This window comes from Oncorhynchus keta, unplaced genomic scaffold, assembly GCF_023373465.1.
Source record: "Oncorhynchus keta strain PuntledgeMale-10-30-2019 unplaced genomic scaffold, Oket_V2 Un_contig_14950_pilon_pilon, whole genome shotgun sequence".
Lineage (NCBI taxonomy): Eukaryota > Metazoa > Chordata > Actinopteri > Salmoniformes > Salmonidae > Oncorhynchus > Oncorhynchus keta.
Genome location: NW_026279044.1, coordinates 247,151 through 264,562, shown reverse-complemented (window position 1 = coordinate 264,562; position 17,412 = coordinate 247,151). Strand labels below are relative to the sequence as shown.

The following is a 17,412-nucleotide window of genomic DNA, read 5'->3' as shown; positions in this document are numbered from 1 at the left end:
GTAGATGCAGTTCTTGACACAAACCGATACGCCTGGCAACGCTGCTAGGTTTTTCCACGCTGAACCATTTCCCGTGTGTATCAAGAATGGTCCCCCAACCAAACGACAGACAAACTGGCTAATTGACAACTGTGGGAAGCATTGCAGTCAACCAGGGGGGGGTGCAACTCAACATTAGGAAGGTGTTCCTAATGTTCGGTATATTCAGTATATATACACATGGTTGTTCAGTTTCACCTTTAGATGTTGAGAAAGAAAACTTACATGAGCTATGTGTTCCTTTGTGCCAATGACTCGGTCTTGTGAAAGTTTACTGAACTCCACATAATGGTCATCTAAGAAGGAATGCCTGGAAAGAAAAAGGGAAACGCGCATATATCTCAAATCAAACATCTAAAAAATAAAGACAAATGGAAAATACATTTTTTTTAAATCATAATAATTCCAAGGCAATCCTTACAACCTCTGACATCAATTCATATTGAAAAAGCCATTTTGGTTAAGCAATGAGGGACCGATGTTCTAGCTAAAATCACAAAAGCTCCAATGTTGCTTTTGTTAAACTGTGGCCCCACTACACTGTCTGTGTTCTATGAAGTGAAGATTCCAGCCCTAAGGCAGTTCACTTAGTGTGCATAATTAAAGAACCTGTCAGCCCCTTTCTGCAGCTCCCTGCTCTGAGGACACAGAACCAGTAAAATGAACCATAGAAATGGAACGGTAGAGCAGTCATCCCCATGGAAAGCAATAACCAACTGTATTGACTGGGCCAAGGTTAGTCTTATGTGAGTCACACTTACTTCATGATGAACACTGACTTCATGCCCCACAGTGCAGACAGAGGATAACTCCATGATGCTGACGTCAACAACAGAGAGCCATCCTGATGGCAAAAGACAAGAATATAGGTTTAATTAAATACTATGTTTTAGATACCCACAAGATAGGTCGATTTGTAAATGTGCGATTTGTAAATGTGCCTCACAGACCCGTGATGGCTCTAGGTGTGTGATGGCAGAGCTGTGGCAGCTATAGCTGGCCTCCTCCTGGCCTGTGAACACATTGTAGAGTTTGAGCTGGCCCGTACACGTCCCCAGCATCAGGAACCGCTCACGGGCAGAGAAGGCACAACACATGAACCCACTCTCATCCTCGTCTGCTTCCCTGAACACAGAGATGGGTCGGAACCTGGGGGAGGAATAAGAAAAAAAAATCTTTAAAAAAAGACACGCCCCTTTATAATCTTTCAAAAATCTTCATTGTAGGGTTTAAACACCGTCTCCCATGCTTGTTCAATGAACCATAAAAAAATAATGAACATGCACCTGTGGAACAGCTACAGGATGCAGCTTATCGACAGTAGGCAATTAATGTCACAGTTATGAAAACTTAGGACACTAAAAGAGACCTTTCCACTGAATGAAAAACATCAAAAGAAAGATGCCCATGGTCCCTGCTCATCTGCGTGAATGTGCCTCAGGCATTCTGCAAGGATCCATGAAGACTGCAGATATGGCCAGGGCAATAAATTGCAATGTCCGTATTGTGAGACACCTAAGACAGCACTACAGGGAGACAGGACAGACAGCTGATCGTCCTCGCAGTGGCAGACCACTTGTAAGACCTGCACAGGATTGGTACATCCGAACATCACACCTGCGGAACAGGTACAGGATGGCAACAACAACTGCCCGAGTTACACCAGGAACGCACAATCCCTCCATCAGTAATCAGACTGTCCGCAATAGGCTGAGAGAGGCTGGATTGAGGGCTTGAAGGCCTGTTGCAAGGCAGGTCCTCACCAGACATCACAGGCAACAATGTTGCCTATGGGTACAAACCCACAGTCGATGGACCAGACAGGACTGGCAAAAAGTGCCACACATCGACAACAGCCACCCTCAAAGCATCGTTAGCCATCACGCCACAAAAGCCGCAGCCCTTGCAGAGCAAGCGGAACAACTACTTCAAGGTCTCAGATCAAGTGACATCACCGATTGAAACACTATTAGCGCGCACCCCGCTAAATAGCTAGCCATTTCACATCGGTTACTCAAAGACTTTGTGCTAAGTCCCCAGTGTAGTAGGAAGAAATCATACCTGCTAAAGATGAGGTGTCGGTCGAAGCAGCCGCCATCCACCCCTCCGTATTTTGGGTAGACAACCCTGCGTGTGTGTCGGGAGGTGAAGTTGGTTGGGGCCTGGCGCCTCTGCTTGGGCTCAGGGCACTGGTGGGGGGTGAAGAGGGAGAAGGGGGGGCAGGTGGTAACGGGGTTCTTGCAGCGCGCGTGCTGCTCCCTCAGGTACTCTGTGATGATGCTGTCCAGGGCGGGTGGAGAGGGCAGGTGTCTGTCCAGCTGTTTCTTCATGGCTGGACTCTGGCTGAAGGCACCGTAGTCTGACTTCTGCCTCAGCACCCGCGGCTTCTTACAGATGGCAGGCACGGGGCACGGCGACGGGCGCTCTCGCATGAACACGATCCGCCCAATCAGGGGAGAGCCGTTGCTTTGGTGAGGGGTCAACAGGGGAGGGGCGGCCGGAGGTACCATGAGGAGTTGCGACGTCGAGGGACGAGGCTGGGGGTGAACTGACAACAGCACGGACGGATGAGAGCTGTGGCTCACCAACCGTGCTGTGACCCCATTGGCCAGCCGAGGGGTCCGGGGGAGGGCAGGGGCAGGAGAAGCAGGGGGAACAACGACAGGAAGCAAAGCTGAGGAAGATGGGTGGGGGAGGATGGCCATGGGGAGGTCGGCCTCTTTGGTGAGTGTGGTGGCAGTGTCATGCAGACCCTTGACCACCAGGTGGTTCCGGATCAACAGCAGTAGCTCCTTCTCAGGAAAGGATATTCTGGACTGGGCCACCACGTTTGCCCTCTGCAGCCAGGCCAGGGAGACATCCGTCCCGATCATGAGGGGTTTACCAGACACCCGCTTGATTAGCTCTGCCGCAAACTTGCAGAACTTGACGTGTTCGCTGCGTTTGTCCTGGAGCACGGGCTCCTTCATGAGCTGCTGGATGTGTCCACTGCTGAAGAGAGGCAGCTTGCTGATAATCTGTCTGACTGAGCTGGAGCGGGACAGACCCACCAGGGCCTTACAGGCCAGCGTCCGAATCTGATCCGCATCTGTGATGGGCATCTTCACCGTCAGCAGGGACAGCAGTACCTACAGGGAGATGGCAGAACTATGAGACCAGTAGAGCCCAAAAACATTCAAGCGTAAGAACTCTGATTATTTCTGGAATAAATATTTTCACCTTGATGCCGTTGTTGGACTGCACCACATTCCACATCTTGGTGAGCACGCTCTCGCTGTTCTTGGTGCTCTGGGGTAGACGTCTGAGGGGCGTGCCAGAGATGAACTTGCCGATGCCGGACATGCGTTTATCTGGAGCACACACACAGTTGATGACCACCTGCAGAGCAGACTTCTGAATCTCGGCATCGTTCACAAACACCTCTCCCTCTGCCACCACCAGGACTACACCCATACCTGAGGAACAACAGAACATTAAGATTAGAACGCAAAGCCAAGAGTACTGGTCTACTGGATATATGGGGTTGTGTAAATAGAAAGCCATGGCAGGTAGGCTATACACAGAGTGTACAAAAACAAATTAGGAACACCTACTCCTTTCATGACAGACTGATCAGGTAAACACTATGATCCCTTATTAATGTCACTTGTTAAATCCCCTTCAAAATCAGTGTAGATTGGCTATTCCCAAACAAGTGGTACGCGCAATGCCGTCGTGGGGAACACCAAATATAAATGCAAATCACATTTTCACACAGTCCACTTAGATTTTTCCAACAGGGCTATACATTTGGGTGAGTTTCCCCCCACGGCCTGAGTAGCCTCGTTTCACTGACAAAAATAAAATAAAATTCCGCAAACCAGGAAAGGATATTTTTTTAAAGTTACTGGACTGCTTTGTGACATCAAATGGTCTTTGGTGTGTTAGATGTGTTAGTATCTGTACTGATGATGCAAAAGGCGTGACAGGGAGACATAGTGGAGTGGTAATGCGCGTCGTGTAAGCAGTTTGTCCCGACGCCACTTGGGTACACTGCAGCATCCACCGAGGCTCTTGCTGCCAAGGGAATGCCTGACAGCTTGAAAGATTTTTTTGGACACTTCAGCGAAAATGTTTAACTTTATAAAAGCAAGGCCCCTGAACTCTTGTATTTTCTGCATTGTGCAATATGGGCAGTGACCATGTAAAGCTTTTACAACATACAGAAGTGCGCTGGTTATCAAGGGGCAAAGTATTGACATGTTTTTTTTTTTTAATTGAGAGACGAGATTAAAGTTCTCTTTACTGGCCATAATTAACACTTGTCTGACCACTTGCATGACACGACTGGCCTATCTAGGTGATGTTTATTCTCGCCTGAATGACCTGAAGCTAGGATTACAGGGACTCTCCGCAACTATATTCAATGTGCGGGACAAAATTGAGGCTATAATTAAGAAGACGTTGGAGCTCTTCTCTGTCTGCATTAACAATGACAACACACAGGTCTTCTCATCATTGTATGATTTTTGTGTGTAAATGAACTCAAGCTTACGGACAATGTCAAATGTGATATACCAAAGCACCTGAGTGAGCTGGGTGCTCGATTACACAGGTAATTTCCCGAAACGGACAACACAAACAACTGGATTCATTATCCCTTTCATGCCCTGCCTCCAGTCCACTTACCAATATCTGAACAAGAGAGCCTCATCGAAATTGCAACAAGCGTTTCTTTGAAAATTGAATTTAAATCAGATTCCACTGCCAGATTTCTGGATAGGGCTGCGCTCAGGAGCACACTCCCTTGGCAAATCTCACTGTTAAGACAATGATGCCCTTTGCAACTATGTGAGAGTGGATTCTCAGCCCTCACTAGCATGAAAATTAAATACAGGCGCGTATGGAAAATTATTTAAGACACTCTCTCCAATACAACCCAACATTGCAGAGTTATGTGCATCCTTTCAAGCACACCCTTGTCGTTAACCTGTGGTGAGTTATTCACCATTTTTGAAGAACAAATAAGGTTTTATATGTAAGATGGCTAAATAAAGAGCAAAATTATGAATTATTATTATTCTGTGCCCTGTTGCTATAAGAGCTCTGTCACTTCCCACGTGTGTGGCAGGCTTACAATGATGGCAAAAAATAACATTTGAGAGTGCGCTAACCCTGGTGCTAGAGGGGGTACACAGCTGGAGGTTGAATGTTTGAAAGGGTACGGGACTATAAAAAGTTTGGGAACCACTGGTGTAGATGAAGGGGAGGAGACAGGTTCAAGAAGGATTTAAGCCTTTAGACAATTGAGACTTGGATTGTGTATGTGTGACCATCAGAGGGTGAATGGGCAAGACAAAAGATTTAAGTGTCTGAACAGGTTATGGTAGTAGGTGCCAGGCAACTGTGTCAAGAACTGCAACGCTGCTGGGTTTTTCACACTCAGTTTCCCATGTGTATCAAGTGTACCACCCAATGGACATCCAGCCAACTTGACAACTGTGGGAAGCATTGGGGTCAACATGGGCCAGCATCCCTGCGGAACGCTTGACACCTTGTAGAGTGCTTGCCCCGATGAATTGAGGCTGTTCTGAAGGCAATAGGGGGTGCAACTAAATTTAAGAAAGGTGTTCCTAATGTTTTGTACAGTGTACATTGACTTGTGCAATATTCATATTGCAAGAGATCCAGATCTCAAAATATTTTGAAATGCTAATTAGCCGCATGTGACGTGTGTTTTTACAGTTTATTCGGTTGTTGTCCCTCTCCTCTTGTGGCTCCTGCCCACACACAGATGTCCCAATGACCTTTTGCCCATATCGTGCAACTTTAATGACAAGGCAGGGCAGTGTAACATACCCACGGTGGAGATGGCGTTGCCCCCCTCCCCATCCAGCACGGCCACAGACTCCGACATCAGCAGCTGGGTCTTAGGGACCACCGTCAGGATGCTCAGTATGTCCAGGGCATAACGCACTGTGTCACTCCTAGGGGACAAGCCAACACAGGGTGAAATAGTCACAGGGTACAACTTTGTGTTCACTTGAATTTGTGAGAAATGTTCTCCATAACGAAGAGGTGTAATTTTAATATAGAGCAGATGGAGTTGATAAATAAGTCCATCCTTCTCATCAGAAGGAAGGATGCATTTATTTTCTGTCCTCACCTGCCGTAGTAGGTCCTCCAGTCACAGGCAATGGAGATGAGCTGCAGGAGAAGCTGCACACAGGAGAGCTTATGGAAAACCTCTGCAGGCTCCCAGTACAGCCTGACTGGGCCGTACTCAATCAGGAACTCCATCATCTCCACCACCTGCTCGTGGGTGTAACTACATGCCTGGGGAATATAAAGAGAATGAGGCATCACTGAAGGAAAACCATCACCAAAGTTAATCTGTGATGATGGGTTCCAGGGGGATGGCAGTAAAAATCCATTTCAATTGAGGAAGTTAATTGAAATTCAATTTCATTAATTGAAAGAGGACCCAAGATAATTTCAATCACCATATCCCAACACACATGGAACAGCATGTTCCTCCTACCTTGTAGTAAGGCTGTGGGTGAATGGGAGCACCTCCTTCAGTCCGCTGCAGGGACTGCTTGACCTGCTCCACCTTGATGGCCAGATGGGCCTCGGAGTACCTGCGCAGGGCCATGCAGGTGTGCTTGGCCGTCTGCCTGCTGGAGAAGATCTGGTCATCACTCAGCAGGGCACCCTGGTCCTCAGGGTTCAGGATCTCTAATGTGCTGATCTGGAGACCGTAGAATACAAAATAAACAGCAGTCTAATACACACTCCAACACAGAGGATGTTCAGAGAACTGCTCTGGAGACAGTGAAAAGCACTTGGTATTTCACTAGGACACAACTGGATGTAACAGAAGCATGACTAAACCACACAGGTCCTCCTACCAGGTTGACCATGCGCCGGAGGCCGTCCTGCCTGTCGAAGAGTTCCAGCACTGCTCGGAAGGAGAAAGTGATGGAGAAGAACATGGTGGCGTGGCAGCAGCCCGAGGCGTGGGAACACTCCAACAGCCACAGACTGTAGCTTACCACGTCAGACAGGATAGAGTGGGGCAGCATACACACCTAGGGGTAACAAAGACACAGTTAATGGGGACACATGAACGCATGTTTGTATTGACTTACACATTTACATGGAAGTAAATAATGTTACACCCATGTACCACAGGTCACAACTTTTATCAACAGTTGACCTTTATGCAGTGTGTGTTTGTCCTACCCTCTCCATGGCATCCTGGTTGTAGGCCAGGTAGTAGAGGCACAGAGACACCCCTGTGGCAGCCATGGAAGGCTTGGGGATCTCCAACAGCTTCTGAACCCCTCCATGGACCACAAACTGGGCAGCAAACTTCTTATGCAGGAGCAGGGAGGCTAGATACTACAGGTAGCGAATAAGAATATAAGGATAAGGCTGGGATGCTCCTCTTTAAACAATTGAGATGCATTATAGGTCAGTTGTAGAAATGTTACCTTGAGAGCCTCAAAGGTGAGCTGTACATCGTTGGTCTGCTTCAGGTCCATGTAATGGATGAGCAGCTCACAGGCTCCCATCTGCATGAAGACTGCCAGAAGCTGAAAGGCAAATGAATACAGAGAAATAAAAATGTATACAGAGAACTACTCGTCTGTCTACCAGTCATTTATGGCATATTGTCTTCAACGACTAAAGCACTAGCTCTTATAAAGGAGTTTGATAAGACTGACATCTGCTGGTAGGTTTATGTAGCAGACACTAACCTCCTGGTACTCTCCCAGAGGGGTGAGGTACTGTAGGATGAGCCTCTGCTCCATCTCTGGGGTCAGAGGGTAAAGGTGATAGTTGTTCCCAATCACCCAGGGGCTCATCTCAGACCAGCTGCTGTTGGACAGCTCGCTGAAGTTCCTCTCCGGGTCTGGCAGGGAGAAGTTCAGTTTCTGTTTCACCTTCCGTCCATTCTCCCTCTCTGTTCTCCTCTTGAGGTGAGTGCTGCCCTCCTCCCTGCCGTCGGGGAAGTCCCGGTGGGACAGAGGCGGCGGGGCAGACGCAGGCTTCATCAGTCCTTTGACAGCGGAGTTAGCGCAGCTACTGGTCTTGTGGGTGTGGTTAAGGTAGTTGAGGTGGAAGGAGATCTCGCTGTAAGACTTGTGGCTGTGGATCTCCACTCGGTCCTCATCGGATCCCTTCTCATTCCTCTCAATGCCTTCATTCCCCGGGGGGAAAGGGATGTCCTCGAAGCCCCCGTCGACCGTCTCCTCATCCAGAGGAAGGAGAGGTTCCCCCAGGCTCTTCCTGGGACTGGGCCGTTTAAACCCCTTCCGGTTTTCAGTGTCCTTGGCCTGCAACTCGCGTAGCCGCTGCAGCATCAGAGGCACCTAAAGAGAGAAGGATGCATCTAGCATCATTCACAGATACTGACAGCTAGCATCATTCACAGATACTGGTGATGGACACCCACTTGTGGTGACAGGGCTAAATTCAATTGAACCCACATTACCGTATTTACACAAGATCTTATGTTGATGTTGATAAACCTTCTCAGGTAGTAGTAGGATGTTGCCACTGACCACGACAGAGTTCTCCTCCCTGTAGTTGGCAGCGATGTCCTGGTTCTCCATTGCTCCAGCCAACAGGCCTGTAGCATAGATTCTCAGGGGCTGCTCCGCCTCCTGGGCCCATTTAAAAAGCCTCTCCACTATGCCCTCCTGTCATGTACACACACAAACAGAGACATCATGATTAATGAATATTTGAATCAGTTGCATATTATAGCTGACTAAATACAAAAACATGTTCAAGTGCATCTCCACAGATTTAGGTTACAGCCTACCTTCTCCTGAAAGACCACAGCAGTCTCCAACCCAGGCATGATATTCTGCAGCAGGCGACAAGCTGCAGTGTTGAGGGTGAGCTCTCTACTGGTCATCACATAGCTATTAACGAGCTAGAAAAAGATTAAAAGAAATAATTCAAATTTGAACAAATACCATTCTGTAAATGTGTGGAGGGAAAAAAAGTGTGGAGGGAAAAAAGACATCTAAAAAAGTTCAGGTCTTACAGCATTCATGAAGTCATCATTTTTGAACAGGATCTTTAGCAGCTGACCCAAGACGCATTCCGGATCCGCTCTCCCTAAGTGGCAAGGGGTTGGGAGAATTAGAAAAACCTACAGAAGGTCAACAACTATCACTGTTGCGATAGCTAATATTATAGTTATGACTACATACAACATAAATACATAATCTTACCAGGGTGCCTGTCATCAAAAGGATCCGGATCAGCTTTGTGATATTCCTCAGTCTCCCTCTCCACCAGCTCTGAAATCCTGAGGGGAAAAGAAAACCCATGATATACTCAAAAACAGACAACCACATATACCTTAATGTTCAGAGACTTAAAAAAAAAAAAAAAACACTTCATCAAGTAATATGTGGCATAAATAAATAAGGTGAACGCAAATAAAATAAAAAACATTCAGTGATGTTACTTCCCAGAATATCCACTGGTGTTACTAACCATTATCCTCCTGTATTACTCAGACACTCACTTAGTCAGGATGTTGACCAGGTCCGGTGTGCTGGCCTGCTGCTCCCTCTCCCACTGCTCCAGCAGAGAGGTCAGCTCTGCCTTGGAATCCACACTAGCAGACGCCATGGTCTGGCCTGACACACAGAACAAATCATGTCATCAACTAAACTTTACTTGGGGTCTAGAGAGAACGTGCAAAAAAATAAAACCCTGCATTGGTGCATCCAAAAGGAGAGTCGCCTGTCATTGTAAATGTTGATATGAGCGAGATTGATTCCCTAGTCCCTCCTCTTGCATGCACCAACACAGCATTTTTAGCATATAATCACTAACACTATCTTACTGATTTGGCCTACTCCTCAAATAAAATATAATTAATGCATGATCCATCTATGCTCACAAACCATGACTTCCTCTCCAGTTGCAAACAGTGACACAAAATTGACCTTTATTTTGGCTCCAGTTCAGAACCGATCCAACTATACAGGTTCTTGGGACAGTGAACAGGTGATTTGGTCATGGCCTTGAGCATGACGCTAGAAACCATAGCCATGTTTATGGCTCTGCTAGAAAACATCCAATAACATTCGCCATTGTGCAGTAGCTACTAGCTAGCCTGCCCTGCATAATTAATGTTAGCTAGTTACTAGTTATCTTTATCGAGACAGAGTATAGTTTTGGTGACTGGTCTCGGAAATTGCTTGCAACAACATTGAGTCACCACCATCAATCGATTATTGTAAAAATGTCAATTCTGAAAACGCTTACGTGTACCTGTGTTGGTCCTGTACAACTCCGGTCCATCCGCGAGGTGCTAAAATGAATCATTCTAATAAAAAAATATAACTAACACAAACGACTTTTCCTTCATGCTCGTATTACGTAAACTGCGATTAAATTGGGTCCGTACTATCAGGAATCCTTGGGACGTCCCTAACCTTACCATTTAAAATGTAAACTTCCGGGATCTTTGCGACGTCCATATCACAGTGATAGCACTGACCCAATTATATATCAGTTTACGTACTACATGCAACAACAAAAAACTCGGTTGTATTCGCTACGATTTCTACTAGAAGAATGCATTTCAGTACCCCGCGGAAGGATCGCAGTTGTACAGGACAAACATAGCTATAGGTAAGCGTTTTCAGAATTGACATTTTTACAATAATCAACTGATGGCGACTCAATGACGTTGCTAGCAAGTCCCGCGACCAGTCATCAAAACTCAACTCCGGCTCGATATAAGAAAACGGAGTTGCGTTCCTCAACTAGCTACTTACTCTCTGTAATATATAGCTAATAAATTAGCTTCATCATAATGACAAACTAACGTACACACGTGTTTTGTAGTGATTTAGCTAGCCAACTACTGAACTGGTTCGTCATCCGTACTTTGCTACATATTGTACATTAGTTAGCTAACTATCATCGATAGGGATATTTCACATCTGCAGAGTATTTTAGCTGCGCTACCAACTAGCTATGAATATGCCCTATATAAAGGTTAGCTAACTAGTACAACGTTGGAACGTACGCTGTGTAAGAGCTACAATCAGTTCAGTGTTGTTGTTCCGCACCAGAAACAGCTGTCTGCGTTGTGTGCACTCGAGCTAGCTACAAGACCGTCTAGAAAGACAGCTTGTGTGCCAAACAGTGTTGTTGGCTGGCTAGCGAATACGTACCCTTTTCTGCTCAATTTTCCTTCGCTCTTTCCGTCTTCCTTATTTTTTTACAATGCCGACAAAACACTTGCTAACTACACCAATATTTGTTGATAAGAATACAAACGCCACCTTGTTGTCACTTGTTTTAGCACAGCATTTATTATGGTGAACACGTTCTATACGTCAAAAGTTCAGCGTCGACTTTTGATGACGCGAAAAGGAGCAAGCTCAACATGGGCGGAGTTCAGCAGGAGTATAATTCCACTTAGTTCAAAGCAAATGGGCACACACACACACACACACACTCGGTGCATTCGAGCTGGGTGCACGTTGCATTTCTGCAGTGGCGTGTATTCATGGATGCACGTTGCAACCTCGGATCTGTCTCCCTCTCCGGTGGGTTCTACCTCGGGTTCAGATTCTCGGAGCTCCCAGCCTCACCCGACCGTGAGACTGCCTGAGAGACCGGTCCATTCAACACCACCAGCTGTCATCATAGGCAGCTCTATGGTGAGAAACATGTCGGTCCCCAAGGCAAAACCCCTGTGCTACGAAGGAGCACGAGTACAGGACATAACAAGGCTGCTTCTGACTGTTCTACCACAGATGCCGGGAGCTGACGACATAAGGAGGGCTAACTCGGAACATTTGAAAATGTATTTTAAAGAACTGATTTTATCATTAAAAGAATACATAAAACGGCCAATAACTTCAGGTCCAGTACCATCGTTGGGCCGCGGGTATGAAAGATTCAGCAGACTGCTTGCATTACACATCTGGCTAAAAGACTATCTCTGCTGGAGTCACTTTTTGACACCTTCTGGAAACAGAAGATACTCTACAGGAATGACTAAGCCCATCCAAATCTTCTTGGCTCCTGGACTCTGTTCATGCATTTCAAGGCTGCGTTGAATCAATGACTGGTAAATGATCCTAGACCAGCTCAGTTAATCCCTACCATTGTGACAATAAGTCGTCATAATGCTGCATCAAATGTACATGATCTTAGGGGCATTGCAAACACAATGTAAGTCATTTAATTTATATACCCCTAATTGCACCGAATACATCTGTTTATCCTACAGCTATTGTAAGCAGTAATCATGAGCCTATAAATCAGAGTTACACTGTTAGCACTGAGGCGGTGTGCAATAGTAGGAAGACCACTTAGTGAGCTGCATGATCAGCTCTAATGTAAATAACATGAGTAAGCCTACCTCTGACAAGCTTCCCAGTTAAAGCTTTAAAAACAATCAAGCAACCCAGAAAAGTGCTAAAAATAGGCCATATTAACATGTGTAGCCAACGAAGGAGTGGCTTCGTAAGATGCATTTCAAGGTCCTGGAGTGGCCTAGCCAGTCTCCAGATCTCAACCCCATAGAAAATCTTTGGAGGGAGTTGAAAGTCTGTGTTGCCCAGCAACAGCCCCAAAACATCACTGCTCTAGAGGAGATCTGCATGGAGGACTGGGCCAAAATACCAGCAACAGTGTGTGAAAACCTTGTGGAGACTTACAGAAAACGTTTGACCTCTGTCATTGCCAACAAAGGGTATATAACAAAGTATTGAGATAAACTTGTTCTTGACCAAATACCTATGTTCTACCATAATTTGCAAATAAATCCATAAAAAAATCCTTCAATGTGATTTTCTGGATCTTTTTTCTCATTCGTCTGTCATAGTTGAAGTGTACCTATGGTGAAAATTACAGGCCTCTCATATTTTTAAGTGGGAGAACTTGCACAATTGGTGGCTGACTAAATACTTTTTTGCCCCACTGTATGTGGTGGAGTAAGTTCCTGAGGGCACACAGTGTGTTGTGAAATCTGTGAATGTATTGTAATGTTTTAAAATTGTATAAACTGCCTTCATTTTGCTGGACCCCAGGAAGAGTAGCTGCTGCTTTGGCAGCAGCTAACGGGGATACATAATAAATACAAAAATATTTTACAAAATGCAAAGGAAGCCAGACATCCACATAAAATTGACCAATTAGCCATGGATGGAGATCAGGATTAGGACTTGTGGTTTTACTTAATTCTCCATACTGGCCAATGATGATAAAAGTAATTCTGATCCAGCCATTAATTAATACATTGTTGTGCACCTGGCCTGAGAGGATGGAAGTTCAACGTGTAGCTAGATGTAGAAGGGGCTCCCGAGTGGCGCAGCGGTCTCAGTGCTTGAGGTGTCACTACAGACCCTGGTTCGATTCCAGGCTGTATCACAACCGGCCGCGATTGGGAGTCCCGTAGGGCAGCGCACAATTGGCCCAGCGTCGTCGGTTTGCCCAGGGTAGGCCATCATTGTAAAAATGAATTTGTTCTTTATTGACTTAAATAAAATATCAAAATGGAAGTTAAGCTAGCGAGCAAGCACTTTAGCCCCGGCAGCCTACGAAAACAAAAAAATAAAAGTATTTACTGTATGACAGCGTGAGAGACTGTTTGGTCAGCATGAAAGAGAGGAGGATGGCATTGGCATTTCTCCACAAGTAGTGTGAGTCAATATGTTTTTCTACTTGCACGAACGAACACACACGCACACAAACAAATCAGAACCATGGACAGCTACATCATATTTAGTTTTCGTTGATTGGACAAAAATGTTTTAGTATCTTTTAGTTGTCACTGTATTAGACAATGCAGAGGTGATTTGATGATGTTGAAATGGTGCTAGAATAGTGGAGGCAGCTCCTGCCTTCTTTGCCACTTGCGATATCCATCTGTGGTTCTAAATCAATAGTACTTTAGTGGGACGAAAATGTCTGAAACATCAACTTGCTTTACCATGCTGTAGGTCATGTAACTGTCTGTTATGGTAGAGAAATTAACATTAAAATCTCTGGCAACAGCTCGGGTGGACATTCCTGCAGTCAAATGCACACTCCTTCAAAACTTGTGGCATTGTGTTGTGTGACACAACTGCATATTTTAGAGTGACATTTTATTGTCCCCAGCACAAGGTGTAATGATCTTCTATTTAATCACCTTCTCGATATGCCACACCTGTCAGTTGGATGGATTATCTTGGAAAATGATAAACGCTCACTAACAGGGATTTAACCAAATTTGTGCTCAACATTTGAGAGAGATACGCTTTTTGTGTATATGGAACATTTCTGGGATCTTTTATTTCAGCTCATGAAACATGGGACCAACACTTTTTGTTCAGTATACACTACCGGTCAAAAGTTTTAGAACACCTAGTCATTCAAGGGTTTTTCTTTATTTTTACTATTTTCTACATTGTAGAATAATAGTGAAGATATCAAAACTATGAAATAACACATATGGAATCATGTAGTAACCAAAAAAAATAATTTAATTAAATGTAGTAACCAAAGAAGTGTTAAATCCAAATATATTTCATATTTGAGATTCTTCAAATAGCCACCCTTTGCCTTGATGAGAGCTTTGCACACTCTTGACATTCTCTCAACCAGCTTCATGAGGTGGAATGCATGGCAAAAACAGCTCAAATATGCAAAGAGAAACGACAGTCCATCATTACTTTAAGACACGGAGGTCAGTTAATACGGAACATTTCAAGAACTTTGAAAGTATCTTCAAATGCAGTCGCAAAAACCATCAAGCACAATGATGACACTGGCTCTCATGAAGACCGCCACATGAATGGAAGCCGGAGTTACCTCTTCTGCAGAGGATAAGTTAATTAGAGTTACCAGCCTCAGAAATTGCAGCCCAAATAAATGCTTCACAGAGTTCAAGTAACAGACACATCTCAACATCAACTGTTCAGGGGAGACTGCGTGAATCAGGCCTCCAAGGTCAAATTGCTGCAACAAAACCACTGCTAAAGGACACCAATAAGAAGAAGCGACTTGCTTGGGCCAAGAAACCCAAACAATGGACATTAGATCAGTGGAATTTGAGTCCAAATTTGAGATTTTTGGATCCATATGGGTTATATCAAATCAAATGTATTTATATAGCCCTTCGTACATCAGCTGATATCTCAAAGTGCTGGACAGAAACCCAGCCTAAAACCCTAAACAGGAAGCAATGCAGGTGTAGAAGCACGGTGGCTTAGGAAAAACTCCCTAGAAAGGCCAAAACCTAGGAAGAAACCTAGAGAGGAACCAGGCTATGAGGGGTGGCCAGTCCTCTTCTGGCTGTGCCGGGTGGAGATTATAACAGAACATTATAACAGAACATGGCCAAAATGTTCATAAATGACCAGCATGGTCAAATAATAATAATCACAGTAGTTGTCGAGGGTGCAGCAAGTCAGCACCTCAGGAGTAAATGTCCGTTGGCTTTTCATAGCCAATCATTAAGAGTATCTCTACCACTCCTGCTGTCTCTAGAGAGTTTTAAAAAGCAGGTCTGGGACAGGTAGCACGTCCGGTGAACAGGTCAGGATTCCATAGCCGCAGGCAGAACAGTTGAAACTGGAGCAGCAGCACGGCCAGGTGGACTGGGGACAGCAAGGAGTCATCATGCCAGGTAGTCCTGAGGCATGGTCCTAGGGCTCAGGTCCTCCGAGAGAGAGAAAGAAAGAGACAAAGAGAGAATTAGAGAGAGCATACTTAAATTCACACAGGACACCGCATAAGACAGGAGAAGTACTCCAGATTTAACAAACTGACCCTAGCCCCCCGACACAAACTACTGCAGCATAAATACTTGAATACTACTATCATAGTTTTGATGTCTTTGCTATTATTCTACAATGTAAACAAATGGTTAAAATAAAGAAAATCCCTTGAAAGAGTAGGTGTTCTAAAACTTTTGACCGGTAGAGCGAGATGTATTTTCTAAATATATATACGCGCTATCTTCTCCCACTGCCTCTCACCACCATTTGATAGTGAGTGAAAATGCCAGCCAGATGCTTCACATTTATACATCCGGTGAAATATCTGTCTCATTGTTCTATCTATGGCATAGCTCTAGATGAGTAAACTGATGTTTTTCTGGTCTCTGATACCCAAAGTCAGTAAACTAGACTACTTTCTATTAATCAATCAAATATGGTAAGTTTGTAATTTTTGTGAAATACTCCTTCCATGGACGCTTTCAGATTGATAGTGAACAAGCCAAAAACAGCAATGCCCCGCCTAAGGGTCTAAAACATGCTCTAAGGTACCTGCATTTATTTATTTTTTCCCCACAAATAGTTTAGATGGCTGTCATGACTATCCTGGTGGAGGATCCAAGGCCTCAGATCAGCTTGGCAAATGGCTGACAGCTAGCCAGACCTGGGCCGGTTTTATGACACCTCAGGCCAATTGTAAATCTTATGCAGCAGAGAACCCTCTCTTGTTTTTTAGTATCATGATTGGAATGTCTTCGTTACAAAGACATTCTGCCGCCCAAAAACCCTCCAGAGAGGGAACTTTGTAAAAATATTTCTAAGATAAGAATGTTTAGAATGGTCAGTGGGGATCTAAAGAAAAATCATGTCTTATTGCTTTTCATTTGGTGATGTTATTAAAAACTGTATGAACCGAATACTGTAACTTAGGGAGGAAATCCCCTTTCGATGTTAAGTGTCCATCCAATATGATTTTAATACGATATGAAGATTGTTGAAATTATTCTTGTTAAGCTAGGAATGTAAATTTTAGTTTTATTATGGATCATAGTTTTCATGTCCCTTGCACATTAACCTAAACCACGTGCCGAATGAGGTCAGAAGAGCATGTCAGTGTGATGGAGTGCTTAAAAGGGCTTGCTAAGAATTAACACATGAGAGCAGCAGACGTGAAGCGTAAGCTAAACATTACAAATGGTTTAAACTCTAAGACCAGAAAACGTGTAGTTGTGGCTACACGGCTGAAACAACCTTCCGACAGGGCTTGGTTCTGACCGAGATATACGACGAACGAAGGCATTCACCACATAAATACATTTGTTACTTTCTTACCCAAGCGGGCGGTGGTTCATGTGCAAGGTATATGATTAATGTGAGAATAGTTATAGAATGTATCTGCGATAAATGTCCCTATCTCTGTCTCTCTCTTTCCCCACCCCCTCTCCATTGTGTAACAAGCCGTAATATCTTGTCAGTCCACTAGGGACTTTTGTCTCATGCAAGTGTCTGTGTATTCTGTGTTATTATTTAGTTAGTTAGTAAATAAATAATGAAATACATTTGTGTAGAACTGAATAATCAGAAAAGGCTGGGGTTCTTGCGGATTCAAGAAGTCTGTGACGTTCAGAATGAGACA

General features: G+C 44.7%; 1 protein-coding gene across 9 annotated transcripts in view; it reads right to left on the bottom strand.

The window, feature by feature from the left end:
- Positions 1–12,139, bottom strand: part of LOC118361127 (DDB1- and CUL4-associated factor 1-like) — a 92,896-nt gene extending 80,757 nt beyond the window's left edge. For 4 of the 9 annotated variants that reach the window (XM_052502026.1, XM_052502028.1, XM_052502029.1 and 1 more), the window contains exons 1-18: positions 11,235–12,139; positions 9,569–9,683; positions 9,270–9,346; positions 9,080–9,153; positions 8,852–8,965; positions 8,589–8,726; positions 7,782–8,396; positions 7,515–7,616; positions 7,264–7,422; positions 6,930–7,109; positions 6,560–6,769; positions 6,185–6,354; positions 5,878–6,005; positions 3,259–3,494; positions 2,101–3,167; positions 990–1,188; positions 801–883; positions 265–349 (exon numbers count right to left, since the gene is read on the bottom strand). In XM_052502026.1, coding sequence (XP_052357986.1) covers positions 265–349; positions 801–883; positions 990–1,188; positions 2,101–3,167; positions 3,259–3,494; positions 5,878–6,005; positions 6,185–6,354; positions 6,560–6,769; positions 6,930–7,109; positions 7,264–7,422; positions 7,515–7,616; positions 7,782–8,396; positions 8,589–8,726; positions 8,852–8,965; positions 9,080–9,153; positions 9,270–9,346; positions 9,569–9,675 — 3,744 coding nt within the window. In that variant the 5' untranslated portion in view covers positions 9,676–9,683; positions 11,235–12,139. Of the gene's footprint in view, positions 1–264; positions 350–800; positions 884–989; positions 1,189–2,100; positions 3,168–3,258; positions 3,495–5,877; positions 6,006–6,184; positions 6,355–6,559; positions 6,770–6,929; positions 7,110–7,263; positions 7,423–7,514; positions 7,617–7,781; positions 8,397–8,518; positions 8,727–8,851; positions 8,966–9,079; positions 9,154–9,269; positions 9,347–9,537; positions 9,684–10,323; positions 10,686–11,234 lie in introns of those variants that run through there. The other 5 variants (XM_035741388.2, XM_035741387.2, XM_052502027.1 and 2 more) reach the window with 5 other exon arrangements.
- Positions 12,140–17,412: the final 5,273 nt, after the last annotated feature.